The 20,457-nt window shown below is 43.5% G+C and overlaps 1 protein-coding gene across 6 annotated transcripts in view; it reads right to left on the bottom strand.

Annotated features, from left to right (window-relative positions):
- Window positions 1-6,981: 6,981 nt before the first annotated feature.
- amotl1 (angiomotin like 1) overlaps window positions 6,982-20,457 on the bottom strand; it is a 187,524-nt gene continuing 174,048 nt past the window's right edge. For 3 of the 6 annotated variants that reach the window (XM_068034020.1, XM_068034016.1, XM_068034021.1), the window contains exons 12-13: window positions 14,553-14,804; window positions 8,263-11,473 (exon numbers count right to left, since the gene is read on the bottom strand). In XM_068034020.1, the coding sequence (XP_067890121.1) occupies window positions 11,367-11,473; window positions 14,553-14,804 (359 nt within the window). In that variant the 3' untranslated portion in view covers window positions 8,263-11,366. Of the gene's footprint in view, window positions 7,026-8,262; window positions 11,474-14,552; window positions 14,805-20,457 lie in introns of those variants that run through there. The other 3 variants (XM_068034019.1, XM_068034017.1, XM_068034018.1) reach the window with 3 other exon arrangements.

The raw sequence follows: 20,457 nt of genomic DNA, 5'->3' as shown, positions 1-20,457 counted from the left end.
GTTGGGCAGGAGGCCCCTCCCAGTGGCCGAAAAGTCGGTAGCGAGACAGCCTCCACCAGGCCTGGGGAGCCAGGCCACGATTTCTCGCTCCCCAGGCACTTAATTGGTCTTGGCAGGACTTCCACCTCCTTGAGGCAGGAAGTCCCGCCTATTAGAGCTGCTGGCCAATCAGCGGGCCATCAGCTCTTAGTCCCAGCAGTGGCCACCACTCACAGTGGCGCTGCTGGGACTACACCCAGCCATCTGAAGCATTAGGAAGAATGACCCTGGGACTCAGATAAGTTTTTAGGGCCTTGCTGAGGACAGTCAGCTGGGCCTGGGCGAGGAAAGGCGGGTCAATTGGGGGGATGGGAGTGTTGTGCGTTGGGGGCAGTTGGTCTTCGGGGGAGGCCCTCTGTAGGGCACAGAGTGCCCAATCAGGAGGGCCTCCCCCAGCCCACAAGAAGGCTGCCTGGTTTTACCAGGTGGGGTTATTGGGTCTTTGCCGTCCGGCCGCTGAGGTTACAATACCCATGGTGGTGGGAGGAGGCCACTAAGTGGCAGTTAATTGGTCACTTAAGGGCCTTGATTGGCCTGGGGCATGCGGCGGGAGAGGGTTGGGAACGGCCACCACCCCCCTGCCCCACCCCGTCTCCCACTTAATTTTATGACACCCCCCCCCACTAGCCCGCTCATTGGGGGAGGCCGTAAAATTCAGGCCCTGGTCCTCCTTTGTTGATATCAGTTTCTTGGTCCTCCTTTGGCAATTTGCCAACTATTTGGTTTAGAAATGCTGAAATTTCATCTTGCGGCTCCTCATATTTTTTATTTTCAGCAAATTTTTTGAAGGCTTTTCAGGTAAAAAAAAAGTTGTTGACCTCTGGTATAGAGCTTTAGTGAAACCATACCTGCAGTACTGTGTGTAGTTTTGGTCTCCATATTTAAGGAAGGATATTTTTGCATTGGAGGTGGTACAGTGAAGGTTCACTAAATTGGTCTCTGGGATGAGAGAGTTGTCCTATGCTGAGAGGCTGAGTAAATTGGGCTGTACTCTCTGGAATTTATAAGAATAAGAGGTGATCTCATTAAAACACAAAAGATTCTGAAGGGGCTTGACAGGGTGGACACTGAGAGGTTTTTTCTGGCTGGGGAATCTAGAAACTAGGAGCACAGTCTCAGGGTAAGGGGTTGATCATTTAGGACTGAGAAGAGGAAAAATTTCTTCACTCAGAGGGTTGTGAATCTTTGGAATTGTCTACCCCAGAGGGTAGTGGATGCTCCATTGTTGAATATATTTAATGCTGAGATAGACAGATTTTTGGTCTCTCAGGTAATCAAGAGATATGGGGAACAGGCAGGAAAGTGGAGTTGAGGCAGAAGATCAGCCATGATCATATTGAATGGCTCAAGGGGCCATATGGTCTACTCCTATGTTGTTATGCATGCTTTTACCCCATAATGCTTTGCTTGCTGCCAGCTGTGAAAAGACTTTTCATAATACTAGTTTCTTAAAAGAAGAAAGCAGCCCCTAACCTAAAGCAGAGAATGGTAAAAGATAGTGAACTCCACCATATCCAGCTTTCAAAGTAGAGTCACAAAGTCATTTATGACACAGAAGGAGGCCATTCGGCCCATTGAGTCCATGCCAGCTCTCCACAGAGCTATGCTGTCAGTCCCAGTCCCTGGCTTGATCCCTGTCACTCTGCATGTCTATTTCTCTCCGCTGGCCATCCAACTTCCTCTTGAAGTCATTTATTATCTTATGAAAACCAAACGTCTCAAACTGCTGGGAACAAAAGAGGGAGTGGAAGATTCAGAAGTAAGGAAAGTGATTGCTGCAGGTTGGTCTTAGTGTCCATTGGTCTCTTCCCTCTTATGCTAATTCAGCATACCTAATTTATGAGCCAAACACATAAGTAAGTAATTGTAGAGTTCACCTACCAATGTTAACCTCTAATCTTGTCCTCTCAAATGTTTTACTGCAAAAGGTTGAGGAAGTGCACGAGGTGGAGGCGGAACCCTTTTCTTATTTCTTATAGATCATGTTATGATGCCAATCACTTTCTCATCCCCATCCACTAGCCAAGAAACATTCATCTGGAGCCATTAGTGAGCCAGTGAAGTGTGCAAGGCTGATAGAGCACGAGAGGGCAGAAGGCTGTATCTCTAAAAAAAAAAGGAGCTGTGGGGCATAGAACACAAGGGAGCAGTAATCAATGGCTTTAGAGTGATGAGACCTCTTTCCCCAGCTGAGGAGCCTCAGGACCAAGATCTCAGCTTTTCAAAGAAAGATGTTATCGTTGCATAGAACATATGTGAAAGCACTGGGGGGGCAGTCTCCGAGAACTTGCTTGAGGTGGTAGTACACAGAGAGTCTGCAACCTGTATCTGCTGCACCACGATAGAGGTGCGTTCAGTACTGTAGTTCACTTTGGAAAGTATGGCAGTTCCTATTTATAGCTACGGCCTGCAAAACAGAGGCCCCATGGATAGTCTGTGGAATTTTGATGAAAGGTCATTCACCCTATATTTTGTTTTCCACAGATGCTGTCTGATCTGATGTGTTTCCAGTATTTTATATTTTTATTTCAGATTTCCAGCATCTGCAGTATTTTACTTTTTGCTCCATGGATAGCCTTAGTTCCTAGTATGAATGCTTAGAATGCTAGCAGTGAGGTTTGGGGCACCAGATTAGAGAGGGCTGGCTGTAGTGACTTTGGAGTCTCCCAGACATGCATTTATTCAGAACTTCAATGATTTTGCTGCTACCATTTGGTCTGCACTCTCACTCATCAGTGGCCAAACAGAGCCCAATATTATTGGCATAGTACAAATGAGTGATGCCACACTTAGGATGGCAGCACATTTCTGCTCCCCTCAGATGGGGACAAATGCATCATAAAGGGGGCATGGTGAGGCTGACTTTGTGTCAACATGAGTTGCAGCTTAAAGCAAATCTTTCAACACTTAACTACCTTGTGACATGGGCCACAACAGCCCCAAGAGGCTCATGTTGAAGTGCATTAAACTTCTACAACTTGATGCACCTAGAAGAAACAGTAGATTAGCAGTATGTGTAATGAGAAGCTTTTTATGTTGTCTGAAGCAACATAAATTAGATGTGTGGAGTTCAGTTGATTGAAGATCTCAAACAGGTTTATTAAACAGGTAAAATTATATACAGCACAGAGCTATCTATTTACATGACTTTCCTCTTGGTGTTACAGTTGCACAGTGAGTCTGACAAGTAGTCACATGACTGTGTCCTAGTGCTTAGCTCATTCGCATTGTAAGATCTTCAAGGGACATCACTCTTGAAGGCAATCACACAACATCCCCTTTCTTTCCAAAGATAAGTCTCGTATGCTAAAAGTAAAAATACATAATATTAGATAACATCCAAATTATTTACACATGGATAGAGATTGTGAAATTTAGATATAGAGGCTCAAAAGTCCATATATCGTCTCTGTGGTTTGACAACTCGTGCTCAGGGAGTTTGTGTCTCATCTGTTGCTATTCTTTCTGCAGTTTCTCCCTCTCTGCATTCAGTTTCTGTTGCTCTATCTTAAGCCTGCTAACATACTCTTGTTGTTTTTCTCAAGATGACCACCTTTGAGGCCTGTCATTCTTGGAAAGTTCCGGCACCACATCTCGGAGAGCCAATAGACAATGCTTCAACTCATTCCTCCTCTGCCTTCTCAGGACATTGTGTGTCCTTTGCCTCTCCTCATTCTCCGTATCTGAAGGCTTGGGGCTCAAGGTCGAAGACCTGTTGGGGGAAGAGTACTTGGTCTCATGGAGATACCTATCCATTCTGGCTCATTGTAGTGCTGGTGGTTCTCCAGAGAGCAGTAGTGAAGGCACGGCATAGTTATGCTGTTGCTGGGTTTCCAGACTGCACCGTTTGATGCTGGCCAGAGTCTGCAAGTGGTTCCAGTCCTTGGAGATTTCCCTTTGGCAGTGCTGTCGTGGATAGTTATGATGTTGAGGTTCTTACATGCTGCCAGTCCTGCAACTGCTGGTCCACTCGTGTCTACTGGGTAGAATGTTTGTGGTTTCCATGTCAACTTGTCATATCTGCATTGCATTGTTCGTGTGCCACTGCACGGGATGGGTGACCCATTATATGCAGATAACTTGGCAGTTGTCGGTTGTATCATTGACTTCCAATGACTCCAGTACATATCTTTGAGTATTCTGACTGATAGGATATTTGCACTAGCGCCAGTGTCAATCTTGACCTCAAGTGCATGTTTGCCAGCTTTCTTTGGGCACATGATGTTAATAGTGATGAAAGCTTCCAATTGTTTGACTTCATCAACATGATGTATCAGGTTCACAATGTGGAATGGCTGTTTGTCTTCTGTATGAGAACTTCTTCTTTCTGAGTCTTGTCTCAGGTCTGTTTTGCTGTTGATTTCGTGTAATGGCTTGTGTTTACGCAGATCTCTGGCGCTTTCCTTGCTACTGTTGCCCTGTTTCTGTGCCTGTCGTCTGTTTGTCTGTGTCCTACTGTGACTTCTGGCTGCGTCTTTGGAGCCAGAATTCTTGCATAGGTGGGCCCAGTGTCCTTTTGCACCGCATGCCTTGCACAGGTCACGAAATGCAGGGCAATTCTGCCGTGAGTGGGACCAAACACACAGCTTGCTTGCTCTTTTCGACCTGGTTATGTTGCCAAACTGTTGGCTGCACCTAGTGCTTGCTGGTGCTGTTGTCCAGCTACAATGGCTTCCTATTTCCTCCCATCTTCCAGCAGTGCATCAATGCTGTACCCTTTGTTTTTCCCCTAGAGGTCATTCTGGAATGCTTCAATGGGTGTTGATAAGATCACCAGCTCCATTATTTGGCCTGACAGCTCAGCTTCTGAGAAATCACATTTGTTGCCCTTACTACAGCATCTGCTGATGAACTGGTCTAGTGATTCCCATGGCTGTTGCCTGTAGAACATCAATTCTAGGTGGTGAATTCTAAAATTCACTCTTAATCTGAGTTGATCTTCCAGCACGTTCCATATCTTTGCAGGATCTTTCTGGTCCTCATCAGATAAGCCTGAGCTATTGACTCTGTATAATCCCTCATTTCCTACCGCTATGAGAATTATTAAAGCTCGTTTTTCTGGTTCTGAAATTACTTGGTCTGAAAAACATAATTGCATTCTCCGTTGGAACAGTTTGAACTCAGATAGGATATCCAAAGCTTTACAGTTCATGCTGGGAAAATTGGTATCCATGTTCCTGCTGTTCTTTTGCTTTAACCTTGCTTTAAGAACCCGTTCTGAGACTTTGCACTACTTCCTTTTAAAAAAAAAACGTTCTCCAGACTAGCTGCTTTAATTGACAGAAGCAAGTGTTTTGCAGTGCTTGTCTGTTTATCTAGCTTCCAGCACTCTAGTCTGTTTGTTTATACAGCTATGTAATAGGCATTTCAAGTGCTTTTTGCTAGAGTTTGTTTATGCAGCCATTCAAGAGGCAATTCTTCACGGTTGAGTGGTTTTATGAGTTTTTAAAAACTCAGGCTGAGTGAGTGAAGGCTCTGCAGCGTTTGAATGATTTAATGGGTTTATTTTTATAGCTCTAGCTGCAAGCTACGCGAATGGAAGATTCCCACACTTTTTGTTGTCCAGTGCCTCCTGTAATGGCGCCGACCCGATCAGCCTAAGAAAGGGATTGGGTCTTCCCCATATTTTATACTCTCCCTAGGAACCTTTGACAGAAAAAAAAATCAATTTTTTAGGGACATCAAGGCCTCTTTTTTTTTTAAAAGCAGTGATTTCTCTACCAACGGCACATTGACTCACCTGATCATAGTGATTAATTTGTAACCTGTCGTTCAGCACGCTGTCTTCGGCAGCTGGAGGTGAGTTTTTTTTCCTTGTTTAGGCCAGTGTTTCTTTTTAACTTTTTCTCTTTTAGCCGTAGTTTTTAAAGCTGTTTCCCTGTGATCTTCACTCTCAGATTCTGTCTTCTTACCACAGCAGGCGCCATGTAATGAGAAGCTTTTTATGTTGCCTGATGCAACATAAATGAGATGTGTGAATTTCAGTTGATTGAAGGTCTCAAACAGGTTTATTAAACAGGAAATATTATATACAGCACAGAGTTATCTACTAACATGACTTGCCTCTTGGTGTTAGTTACACAGTGAGTCTGACAAGTAGTCACATGACTGTGTCCTAGTGCTTAGCTCATTCGCAGTGTAAGATCTTAAAGGGACATCACTCTTGAAGGCAATCACACAACATCCCCTTTCTTCCCAAAGATAAATCTCATATGCTGAAAGTATCCTGACAGCAGGATAATTTAGAGGAATTACGTTGGTGGCAGGTTTGTGGTGTTCTGGGGTGTGGGGGTGTCCCCCACTGTGGTGGCGGATTGCAGCTTTGCATTCATTTAAATAACAAGACGACTCACTATCCTACGCATAGTTACAATTTAGTCCTATCTGCCAGATTAAGTGAATGGCGAGCGATATTCCTGTGCCACCCAGTTCACGAATGTTTTCACATGGCATGCAACAGTCGGATTCAGGGCTGTGCTCTTCTCTCCTTAACTCATCCGCTAAACTAATGCCAGCATTGGAATGGAGGATTGCCTTCAGGCTCGGACCCAGCAAGGGTGAATCATCTCAGGGGATGGCAGTGACGGATTAGGCAGGGGCTACATGGAGGAGCAGGGGCGGGTGGAGCAGAGGGTCTAGATTGCTGAATGGTTGATGTTGGCGAAGATGCATTTTGTCGGTTGCGGGCATGGTGGGCGTCAGGGAGCTGTGGGACAAATTGAGGGAGAATGAATAGATGTGAAGTTGGTGGTGACTTTCACAAAATAAGGGAGGCAAAATATTTTGATTTAAGTAAAAGCTTCAATTTAAGTTAGTCTGAAGATACTTAGATGAAAGGAAGGCTGCTGATCCTTGAGGCTCCAAGCATAGAATGTTCCATATGTGTGACAATCATGGTGCTTTGGGCAACGACTGCAGGTTCCACCAATGAAAGGCCGCTCCCGCTGCACGATCCCACATGTTCCCCCATGCCTGTCACTGCCTGGCTAATTTAAGTACAAAAATTGCATGAGAAACTGGATTTGCAGCAGAAGCGGAAGTTACAACTTCTGGTCCCACCGTTGGGCAGCACACATAAAATCCCACCCTTGGAAAGTAATCCTTTTAAAGTGAGCTTTGGAAACAATGTGGTTTCTTAGAGATTGTAATCTTTCCACCATGAAATTGCCTTTGAGAAATAATACAACAAATTGTACATTATATTTTTATTATGTACAATAAGCAAATGTTCAAAAATGAAGCAAGAAAAGACAAACAGTTTTGTGACATCAAGTCCTTTATCCCCCATTAACTGTACAAAACATGTCCTCGATATAATCAGTTATCTGTACAGCACTGGCCAGCCATTGCCTTCTCCTCTGTGACAATATGCTTGTTCACAACTGTACCAATTAATACAAACATTTTTACACAAGTCAGCCAAAAATAAAACAAAGTGCTGTCTGGAATGAACTCAGCAAAGAATTAGAAAGTGAACCTCAGCAAGTGTATAACGTAATGGCCAAAATCATGTTTCTGGAAAATGGTGCACTTTTCCTCAATAGGAAGGTTACTAAATACTTAAAAATAACACTACCTTTTAAAAAGGTATTATGTATTAGTGAAAGTGTATGAGAGCTTTTGAGGCTTGCATGTCAACAGTGTATTTGGTCAGTAGGTTTCACCCAGCTACCTATACTGAATTTTGCACACATTTTTTAAACAAGTTATGCCTACTGACTTATTTAAATGGAAATTTTTCTAAGTATTTTAGGACCATATGGCCTAGTATTTCCTACTGATTCACCCAATTTATAAATATAAATCGGGTGGAACTGATCAATAAAAATGGAAAAAGATCCATTATACAACACACAATTTCCCATGGGAAGGGAATGCCACTCTAATAAGTGGTCACCTCAGGCAGGTGGGAGCTTAATTTAAATATTAATTTGGGGGTGGGGATGTCGCGCGGTGTTGCAGTGTGCAGCATGTCTAAGTGATGGAAGGAAGGTCATGGAAATGGCACGGTTTTGCTAAAGTAAGTGCATTTCTGTCATTTCTTAACCACTTAAGCTTATGAAATGCTAAGAGCCAGCAAAAAAGTTATGGGCTGATTATTTGAATTTTGGTTTTGCCCCAGCACTGGTACCTTCAGCTTTCCATTTTTTTTTGCCGGTTGCTTTGTAGTACCCCCTTCACCACCACCCCCCCCCCCCCCCCCAAATCCCACTCCACGCTCAGTTTTGGTAAAGATAGCTGGTGGGTTGAAATGCACTTTCCAAAGACTTTCACAATTCTTGTCAACCTACTGTGAAAATCCAACATAATTGTTATCACCCAGGTTAAATTTCAGTTATACACAATTTTCCACTCCCACCACTAGTGTGCTGCAAGCACACATTCAAATTTGAACCTCAAACTGAATAATTATGCTTGGATGCTCGGAAAATTTTGTGCAAATGGTATACTTCTATTCGTATTAGTCCAAAACCTGTTTCTAACCAATAGGGTGTAAGCTGCACCGACTTCAGAAAAGCTCGGATTATGCCCTTTCACACACTGACCACATCCCAACAGTAATCAAAAACCATGCTACTTTGGTAGAGCCTGAAGGAACCACAAAATAACTTAACTTTAAATAATAAAATAAAAATCACAGTATATCCCTGAAATTGCAAGCCAATTAAATTACTGTAAATATACTGGGTGACCATGAGTTTTTCATTGAATGAGGATCCAGCTCAATAAGTGATATCTATATATCGCTCATTGAAAATAGGTACCGTTCTTGATCTCTAAAAATACTTAAACCTGTATGTTCTGGTAGTTCACAATGTTGTTTAAAAAATGTTTTTAAAAAAAAAACTCATCAAGGCTTCTTAACATCGGGAATTAAGCAGTTTCCTACTTCAGTTTCATGTTACCCTTCCTGACCCATCATGTACAGCATGATCAGATATAAAGTTTTCTCTACTTTGTCCTAACAATGCGCCTTAGAACTAACCTCAGAAAGCACCCGTACTGCACTGCTATGGCTCATACCCAGTCATCCTTGTAGTTTTCTGAAAGAACTGCAAATATATAAGTAGATTCTTAATTGTATCAGTTAATTATATCTGTACGTAAGTAACAATCACCCAGCAACATCTATTATCACTTAAGTTTATCAGAATGTTTAACCATCATTTCAAGTAATAATGAGCTTCCACTGACTTGTTGCATTGAGAATAGACCAAATAACGAACACAAGAGACTGAAGGTTGTATTGGATTCAGCAATACTGCAAATCTATTACATTTATTCAGCTTCATTTGTTTGCAATTTGTTTTCTAGTAAATATTTTTACTGGTCATTAATCAGTGCCTGGAATTTCTATTGGAGTTCTTCTAATCGTTCATTGTTACTTCAGCAGAAAATCAATGGAAACCCTGGAGAAACAGTATTAATGGCTGTTGAGGGCGTTTCTCTGAGGTGTTTACCAGTTTTCTGTCCAAGTTATGGTCAGAGATTGGGGAAATTCCTGGGAAAATCCTGCCACCATGTACTTTACTAAAAATCTGTTTTTGTTAATAAAGGGCTTTTGTATATCCTAACCTGCCAAGATGTTTATCTTTGGACTAAAATACAATAAACATACTTTAAATAATGGCTTTCAACACAAAATCTAATGAGGCATTAGTTCTGCAACTAATGCTGTTTCTACCAACTGAAGTGTTGAATCTTTTCAGGTCTACATTTTAAGATCCTACTACTATTTAATAGATGTAATTAGACCAGGCTAAGGACCCTGTGCTTTGCCTGCCTTCTGCTCATTGGATCTTGGAATAGCTGCAATTGTAGTTACAAAGTTCGCAGCTTTTCACCAGACGAATACTTAGCATGCACAATACAAGCATGGATCCTGCACAGATCCAGAGAATAACAAACTGCAACCTGATACAGTCTGATCTAGAGAACATCTGGCCATGCTTCGTAAGTCACCATAAGTTCTGTTATGTACCATAGTTTTGAATTTTAACAGAAGCTTAAATTGGATGCAATCTTATCAATATGTCAACAAAACAAGTGGTTCACTTGTGCCTAAGTCTACTGCAAGTGTGATCATTTATTTTCATACCAACAGAGTGTAACTGGACCCCGGGAGAATGTAACTGACAATAGTAGTCACTTTATCTGCTCCACGGTATGTATAGAAAATATAATCCTGACTTTTATTGTTTGTCAATAATATTTAGATTCACCATCACAATCACGACTATTTAATGCCTAAAGCAATCCAGTGTTTGTACATAAAATGATTCTTTCGCCTCTTTTGATAATATTTTACTTAACCAGAATGAATGAGATTGATCATTCATTATGCCAACATAGTAAATGCTGTTGTAATCTGAAAACCGCTTGTGGTTGTCAGTTATATAGTGATCATATATAGTGAACACCATCAATGACTCAGTTATTTATGAGTAGGGTGTGGCCGAGCTTCAATTTCTGGTGAACCCTGTACTTTTATTTTTTTCTTGTGTTAGATGCCTTTGATTGTCTTCCATGTCACACAAATGCACTGCAGACATTTCTACTAGATTATTGGAGTATACCTCAGAATGCCTGCTTTTAAAATGCCACATTATCCATTTCTTCAGTAGTGACCTTTCCTCTAATTGGTGTTTATTAGTATACAGTTTGCTGAGGCTAGAATTCACAGAAAGCAGGACTGAACCTTACGCAGCATACTCCAAGATACACCAGCAAAATTCTGAAGTAGACAAAGAGCAGATTTACATTATGCAATGGTGGCAGGATGATGCTTACTCATCTACCTTTTCATATCCTAATAGTCAGACAATTGGATAGTCTATTGAAAAGCAATAAAGGTGCTACTTTATACTGTGTACAGTATACACATGGTCATTGTTTACAGCAGAAGTGCAAAAGAGCCAAAAGAACACTGATCCACTTCTATATGAATGGAAGATAAGTGCATAGATATACTGTAATGAGATAGGGTACTCAGAATGTTGTGCTCCTAGCTCATATCTTTGAGATTACAGGTCCATCAAATACATTCCAAAACAAAAACACCCACCATATCCTTTCTATCTCATCTGCTCGCCTTCCTCTTTGCTCTTTACATTCTCTATTTATTTACATCATGTTCCACTCGGCATATATCTAGATACAAAATCCTTCCCACAATTGCTCAGAGACAAATAAATCTACTTCCAAACAGCTTTGTCTTCTTTTCAAACAATTCTTCACAACTTCTGAAGATCCATACTCCTTTCATTCTCTGGCCTTTAATGCAAGCTTCAGTCATCTCTGGACTGAGCAGCAGCAACATCCTGTTCTTAAATGAGGATTTCTACCACATCATCGTCAAAGTCCGGTTTGTGGAAGGAATAGTTGCTTCTTCCTTTGCTGTCGTGTGACTTGACATGAAAGATGGAAGCATCTGCTAAAGACGTAGAAATATCATTAGAATGAATCAGTTCTTTGAGATGAGTAACTTCTTTTAGGAGGTTCCTAAATTTAAAGAAATGCTGCCTTCATGAAAAAGTGTTTTGAAAACCTTCATTATTCTTTGTTTTGAACGCATCGTATGTAATTGCATCAAAATACAGCAGTGTTGTCTTGAAAATTCTCACAACTCTTCCCCATCGCTAAATAAAAAGCATTCCCCAAACACTTTCCCTTAAACTATTTCCAGCATATTAATCTATTAAAATATGACTTCCAGGACAATACAATTAATGACAAATAATCACTATTAAAATATTCCAACTGAACTCCTTCATTTCTCTCTTCAATTTTCTGTCCTCTCATTCTCTCTGCAAAATGGTTAATGACAATCTGAGGTCTAATGACACTTGTTCATGTGGCCATTATTCATGCGTGAGTGTTCATGCATGTCAATGGCTGTTCAACTGTGGTGAACATGGGGCTAAATTTTCGGGGGACCCCCCCCCAGGACGCCATTCCCGGCCCCGCAATGTTCACCAGGGTGGGGAGATGGGTGGGACAGGACTGTCAAATGTTGAGGCCAGTGATGATGAGGGACAACATGTTCCGCAGGACATGCAGAACCCCAGGCAACAGGAGGGTATGTGAGAGGAAAGAGGGGCAGGAAGGCCCCAACACAGGGTCTACCATCGAATACGAATCTACCTGGAGATGACAGAGAACCAGTGGCGCAGGAGACTGCAACTCTCCAGGCAGATGGTCACAGACATCTGTGCCCTCGTCACTGAAGATCTCACACCTTGCAACACTGGTCGCCATGCAGAGAATCACAGAACTGTTACAGCACAGAAGGAGGTCATTCAGCTCATCATGTCTGTACTGGCTCTCCAAAACAGCAATTTACCTAGTGCCACTTCTCCACCTCCTCACTTGCCTTGCCAGTGGCTATCAAAGTCATTGTGGCCTTGAACCTCCTCTTCTGGCTCCTTCCAAGGATCAGCTGCAGACCTTAGTGGCATCTCAGAAACAGCTGCACACCACTGCATCTTGCTGGTCCAGAGCACGACAGACATTGCCTTGCAGGGACAGAGGGCATTGGGTTTCTCCTCCATCGCTGGATTCCCCCAGGTGCAGGGCATCATCGTTTGCATCCATATGGCCATCAAGGTACCCAGTGTTTGGCAGTGAGATCCTTCAACATAAAAGGCTTCCACTCCCTCAACGTCCAACTGGTCTGCGACCACAACGTGAGCTTCCTTCATGCGTGCGCTCGCTTTCTGGCAGTTGCCTTGACTTCTTCATCTTCTGCCAATCCAGGCTGCCACAGATCTTCACTCCAACCACCAAAGTGGATGGATCTAAGGGTACAAGGGATATCCCTTGATAGGATTGTTACTGACCCCTCTACAGGAGCCCCAGAGACAATATAACCAATGCCACCTGCTCAATAGGACAATCATCAGGCTTCTGAAGATGCAATTCCAGTGCCTGGACTGGTTGGGCTGTGCCTGCCAATACCCTCCTGCAAAGGTCTCAGTCATTGTGGTGGTCTGTGGCACTCTCCATTACATGGCCTCCTCAAAAGTGTAGACCTTGAGGACAATGAGGCCCTGGAAGGAGACAGCACATCAGGGGAGGAGCCGGGGGTTAGAAAGGAGGAGGAAGAGGAAGCAGAAGGAGATGACTGAACAGGGAGGTGTCCCTGCTGCATTTCAACATGGCCTCCTCTAGCCACACTTCAGGAAGAGGACCACCCTCTTCTCCCTCATGGCCTCCAGCATTAGATCCAGGTGAGCTACGATGAAGTGAGGGGCTGCCAGGGCCTCTGGCTCCCCTGTGACATCTCGCTTCCCTCTAGTGTGGTGGAAGGCTTTGGCACAAACTGTAGATCCCTCCCTCAGGACAACCAGCAGTCTCAGTGATGGCTGCCGTGAGGTGTCTAAATGAGTCCCATACTTCATCCGACTCGCCTCCATTCCCTCCTGTACATACTCTAAGTGGACAGGAAACCCATCTCAATACCAATTAAGGGCTTCCTCACACGAAAATCCTAACTTTAATCAGTTTCCTATTGGCGGCAGGTTTCTGACCAGAAAACAAATCTAGTTCCTGTTGCCTGCCTCCGTGGTGAAAATTCAACCCATGATTTGAACTGGGTGGTTTTATTTTAAAAAAAAGTCACAACAGATGAAACTCTCTGCCGAACATTCACTGAGGCACACTTACAGCAGGGATCACTGAAGCTCAGGCTAATTATCACTTCTCTAACCCAATGATGCTATGTCTAGCTGTACTGCCCTGACCACAACTCCAGTTGAGATCAGGTGCCTCAGCAGACAGCAGAGAGTGTGTGAGAATTCTCACTGTCCACCCTGTTTTTTTTTTGCCTGTTGCATTTAAAAACATATGCACAATTGTGCAATTGGACCCATTCTTTGCTCACATATGTGCAAATGCAGCTATTTCACACATGCACAAAGCCTTCTTTAATACCGCTACTCCTTCCTATTGGGTTTTTCACTGGGCAAAAGATGGTAGTCAATTCCCACACATACCTACTTTCCAACAAGTTTCCCTGACAAAAGCAGTCCAGGAAACTAAGGCTAATTGTAGTGCTTCAATCACTACCTAAGACCAACTAATTCAGCACAGAGCATGGACCACACCTTTGATCTTCCTGTATGTTCAGCCCCACTCATGTTGCATTTAACTTCTGAGTCCCTAGAGACAGTTTATAATTGCTATTCACCCTTAAGGAAGAATAAATCAGAGGTGGTGGGGGTGGGTGTGGGCAATGGGGAGAACTATTTTAATGAAGTGCTGCATGGTCCTGGGTGCTAATTATATAGTGAAACCACAATTATGAACTTTAAGTTTATCCTGTTTAAGTCTAGTAGATCACGCTGAAAATGGTCTCCCAACACGCCCAATCCTACCATATTCACCAGTTTGAGTGATATTGCTCTATAATAAGCATTAGTATCAGAAGAACACTTTGCTTTGTGCATCTCAGAAAGGGACCCCTCAAATCAACTCCATTAAAAACCAAATTTACAATGAGCAGTACAACTTACCCATTTTTTCTGCACTACCTCGTGCTGATTTAGGTCTCACAATGGGACTGCTGATGGGGGTTGTGCTGAGCCTCCTCCTTCCATGGATTGGGGCACTACTTGGACGGACCAGTTCAGGACTTTTATCTGTCTGAGTACTGTTATCCTTACTGCCAGTTTTAATATGCGTGGAAACCATTGGGTTTGAAGGTGCAGTCGTTTGAAGTGAGGAGCGCAAAGAGTTTTCTTGATTGTCTTTAGTTTGAAGCAACCCTGTGAAATGCAACCAGATTAGGAATTGAGTGTTTGAAAGCTTTATATGTTCGCACATTTTAAACTGGATCCATGTAAATGCAGCATACTTGGCTGTGTAACAGATTCACTTCAGACTAAAATCTCAACAGAAACACACAGTAGGGTAAAATTTCCAATGGTGAAGTTCACATATGAACACTTAATACACTTGTACTACATTACAGTATACTTTTATGCAATTTCTAACCTAATTAAAACTTCTTTTCTGCTGCTACTCTCAACAAATGGTGGCCGATACTATATCAAACAAAACAGGTTCTGTAGACATTTCTAATAAGTGCAAATCTTTTTTGGGTGTAGCACACTCGTGAATAATGCTTCCCTTTATAGTTTTGATCATTGCTCTTGCAAATGTGACCAAAGAGTAGCAGCATCAATGAACAGCCCTTTATATGGATTTATAAAAAAACTTTATCAGACACAAACACAGAAAGTCACAAGAAAGCAGCAATAAATATGCAAGATTTCAAAACAGAATATTACAAAACTTCAGGGAAGGAGATTACATCCCTGCATCATTTGTAGCAAAATTGTAAATGTATTTGTTAAGAACACTTTACAATTTAGTTACAAATAGCAAACAGAGGAAACATCCTCGCTGGTATTTTTTGGGGTACTGAAAGATAGATTTGTGTTACTCCAAATTGGGCTGTTTGCCACAGAGTTTTGCTGAATATCAGAATTCACTGATAAAAGATGGCCGAGTTGGTAAATACACCAGCTTGTGTGGTACTAAGCAATCCAGACCAGGAAGGATGCAGGTTCAATTCCTGGTCTGTGCCGAGTTAGCTGATCACAGCTGGGGAAACTATATTGATTCCACTAGCTATTCCCAATTCGTGATCCAAAGACCTTGTCCAGATCTGTAGAATGTGGGGGCTGATTTTTTTAAAAAAAATATTCATTCCTGAGACGGGAGCGTCGCTGTCAAGGTCAGCATTTATTGCCCATCCTTAATTGCCCTCAAGAAGATGGTGGTGAGCCGCCTTCTTTAACCACTGCAGTCCATGTGGTGTCAGTACACCCACACTGCTGTTAGGAAGGGAGTTCCAGGTTTTTGACCCAGCGACAGTGAAGGAATGATGATATAGTTCCAAATCAGGATGGTGTGTGGCTTGCAGGTGGCGGTGTTCCCATGCATCTGCTGCCCTTGTTCTTCACGATGGTAGAGGTCCCGGGTTTGGAAGGTGCCATCAAAGGAGCCTTGGTGAGTTGCTGCAGTGCAGCTTGTAGATGGTACACACTGCCCCAACTCTGCGCCGGAGGTGGAGGGAGTGAATGTTTAAGGTGGTGGATGGGGTGCTGATCAAGGAGCTGCTTTGTCCTGGATGGTGTTGAGCTTCTTGAGTGTGGTTGGAGCTGCACCCTTCCAGGCAGTTGAGAGTATTCCATGACGCTCCTGACTTGTGCCTTGGAGATGGTGGACGGACTTTGGGGAGACAGGAGGTGAATTAACTCGCCACAGAATTCCCAGCCTCAGACCTGCTCTTGTAGTCACAATATTTATATGACCGGTCCAGTTATGTTTCTGGTTAATGGTAAACCGCCCCCAGGATTTTGATGGTGGGGGAAGTCAGTGATGGTAATGCCAACGACTATCAAAGGGACATGGTTAAATTCTATCATGTTGGAGATGGTCATTGCCTGGCACTTGTGTGGCATAAATGTTATTTGCCACTTACCAGCCCAAGCCCAAATGTTGTCCAGGTCTTGCTGCATGCTGAAGGAAGACAATAGGTTAACTACTAATGTCTGCCTGTCTGCAAATTGTATTGATCTGTGTTGATCAGATCTTCCTGACGAGAGCGCTAAAGTCATTAAGTCACAAACGAGATCAAAACGGATGGAGATGCAACAAGGACAGTATAAATATCAGCTTGGCTTTGGGTTCGGGTCCAAAGATCAGCAGACGGACACAGGAAGTGAACAGAGCCTAGGTCAGCCAGTTCAGATCTGTATCGCCAATGGAGTGACTATCTGAGAGCAGTTGTAAGTATACACTCGAGTAAAGAAAGGAAAGCTAGCTAGAAACAGGGACTCACGAGAGGGATTTATGGGCAACTGTAAGTTTTGAATTAATGTTTATTAAAAACTACTGTGAGTTAACTACATTCAGTGTGTTAGTAGTTCCTCATTTTGCTTGGATGCATATTCACCGTAATTCTAGGGTCACGGACTTAAGTGTGGGAGAGGGAGAACAAAAAAGACATTGGAAATAAAACTCCCTACAGATGGCGACCATTGAAGCGACCCTAGTTGGGGAGGATGGCTGAAGGACAAAAGAAAAGTGGGATTAAAAATGGGGCAAGAAAGGGAAAATTCCAATAGACATGGTAACACGGTTACAGATGTATATCTGTAAGCAGTTAAATATAACCAAGGGATGGTTAAAAGATAAAGCGGCATCGAAGGATCCCCAAGAAAAGGTGAAGGAATGGACAGAGTCCTCTCAGAGGACAGGCAACAAGGAAAAGGCCGTGTGGTTGCTTGGATACGACCAAAAGGAGGCTATTAGCCTACAGAACAATAAGAGAAAGCTAGGAAAAGAAATAGTGAGCAAGAAGCAGTAGTTAATAAGCTCATGAAGGAGTTAGAAGAGCTCCGGCAGAGGGTTAAAACAGAAGCAAACTGTGAACAAACTGCAGCCGTTTACAGGGCATAAGCACGTAAGGCGACAGAAGAGGCGAACAAATATAAAGAGTTATAAAGCAGACGGAGAGTCAGAGAGTTTGAGAGGAAAATGTGAGAGTAGGAAGGCCCCTTACAGGGCAGAGCCATGAAAGGACAGACCATAGCCAGTGTCAGAGAACAATACAGGGGGCTGAAACAACAAGTAGCCACCCGGCAAAGATTAATCAACCTTACGGGAGGAGACAAGAAGGACCCTGGAACAGGTGACTACTTGGAATTCGAAGATACCCCCGATATTACGGGAAGACCTTCTTCCATGGCCCCTATGCATCAGACCAAAACAGACCCCAGCCAGCCGGCAGAGGACAATCCTGCTAATTAGTACACGCAGGGATATACTAGTAATCAGCTGAAGGACCAGATGGTGGGGATGCCACTCGTTCAACATGGAGGGGATATTACCTCCTTTATTCAGCAGATTGAGCAACTCCAGGCCATACACGGATGGGATGATGGTGAGATAAAGGCGGCCACCCTGATTGGGTGTTCACCGTCCGTGTATGGAAGACTGGCGTTAACAGCCAAGATGGGCCAAAGGAATTGGGACGCCTTCAAGGATGCTTTAAGGATAGCCATGGGCCAGGGGACGCATTTAAGGTAGTCTCGAACACTAAACAAGGGAATCAGGAAGTGGTGGACAGTTATGCTGAGAGGAAATGGGGGGGCCGACTCCCACGTCATGGGGGGAGGATTGGTCCAAAATCAGTTACAAGGGGAAGAGAGGTCCAGGTGGCTGAGGATCCTAATTTGGGAATGAGGGATGGAATACAGGATAAAATGGAAAATTGGTATGATCCTAGTGATCATGCCATAACAGAAGCTCGAGTGGTCAGGAAAGCCACATTAATGCACCAAAGCACCCCAGTCCCAGTAAAGAAAGGGAAGTTGCACTTGGGATAACCAGGTACAGGAAGAACAACGGGAGCTAGTACGACCACCTGGAAACAGGAGGCAGCTAACCCCAAAACCCCGACAGGTAATAAGCACCAGTGTTACAACTGCGGGAAACCAGGCCATTTTGCAAAAGAATGTAGGGCACCTCCAAAATGGGATGGAATAATTTCAATTGGAAACCACGGGAAGAACCCAGGGAACAACAGACTAGCGTCTTGTCTGGGGAAGATTTAGTAAAACTGTTGGCCGCTGCCATACCGCTAAAGGAAAAGGGGGAAACCGAAAAAATTAATGTTGCCATGGGACCAGGAGCCCCAGTGGGATCACAGTGAGGGAGCAAGCAACAATGAAGGAGCCGCACCTTTGCCCCCTCAGGTACAATTCTTGGGGCAGGCTGTGTGTGTACCTGCAGGTGGAAGGGACAAATCAGGGTTGCTTGGTGGACACTGGAACATGTAGAATAGTGATTCACCAGGATAATTCCCACGGATCACCCTGGGCCAGTGGGACGACATGTAGCCTCTCAGGATTTACGGGAAAATCTAAGGTCAGGGCGGTATCAAGACCCTCAAAAGTCTAAGTTGGACCTCTTGAGACCGAAGGGGAATGCATATTGATTAATATCACACAAATTGGAATGGGAATACTGGGAGCAGACTGGCTTAGCGGCAATGGCATTATTGTAGATTTTAGCAATATGTGTCTGTGGCAAGCAGATGAGGATACGGAGGGAATAGTGGTAATCCGGGATGGATAGGTTGGATACAAGCTGCAGTAGGAGGCTATGATATGGAGACATTGGCAAAAAAGGTCCCTGAAGCATATTGAGGTATATGGGAAACCCATGAGGGAGCATTTGCCATGAGTAAACATGACTGTGGAAAGATGGAGGGAACAGAGGTCCACATAGATGGGGAAGCCATGAGCAAACCCTAGAAACAGTATCGATATAGCAAAGAAGCAGAAAAAGATATTGAGGGGGTGGTAATCTCACTATTGGAACAAGGAGTGCTCAGACCAATACATAAATTCACCAATATGATCAGTTAGGAAACTGGATGTGTCATGGAGAATGACCATAGATTACCAAGTGCTGAATAAAAACATACCCCCTTGCTCACCCACAGTGGTTGCCGCAGGAGAATTAATTGCCCAAATCTCACATCTGCTAAAATATATAGTGTGTTAGACATCTCAAACAGGTTTTGGTCAGTCCCTGTTAGCGCTGAGGACAAATACAAGTTTGCATTTACGTTCAAGGAACAACAGTATACATGGACCTGTCTACCCCAAGGCTTCCACAATAGCCCCTCCATATTCCACCAGTGCATGGCCAGGGCCATACACCGTTTCAGACGTCCTGAAAATTGATCCAGTATGTGAATAACATGTTATTCTCAGAAAAGGAGGAACATAAGCAGCTGTTGGGGAGCTACCAGGATTGTTGGAAAAGGCAGGGCTCAAGGTGAATCCTAAAAAGGCACAGATAGGACAGAGTCAGGTACAGTTCTTGGGATTAACACTCTTTCCTGGAGAAAAGGGAATTGACACTGCCAAAAGACAAGCAATGCAAAACCTCTTAGTGCTGAAGGACACGGGTTGTGATTCTTTTTTAGGACTGACCGGGTATTGCCAGGACTTTATTGAAGACTATGCCATGGTGACTTAGTCCCTACAGACATTACTGTGCAAAGGGGTAGAATGGAACTGGGGGGAGGGACAACAATAGGCTTTTTATTTATTTATTTATTTAGAGATACAGCAGGGCATCCAGGCATAGATGGTACTCTGGAGAAAATTGCAGCCATAACATGGCGGCCTAATATGAGGCAGGATGTGGAGGAACACGTACACAGTTGTTTGGTATGTGCAACCAATAATCAGGATGGTCAAAACCGGGAAGATAATATAGGGAAAACTCGTAGGGCAGAGGGCCCGTGGGGGAGCATTCAGATTGACTTTATAGGACTCCTTCTCACCACCCAAAAGGGGAACGAGTACTATTTGGTTCTAGTGGATAACTTCA

This window comes from Heterodontus francisci, chromosome 6 (assembly GCF_036365525.1).
Source record: "Heterodontus francisci isolate sHetFra1 chromosome 6, sHetFra1.hap1, whole genome shotgun sequence".
NCBI lineage: Eukaryota > Metazoa > Chordata > Chondrichthyes > Heterodontiformes > Heterodontidae > Heterodontus > Heterodontus francisci.
The sequence above is the reverse complement of the archived record's forward strand: the minus strand, read 5'-3'. Positions and strand labels throughout refer to the sequence as shown.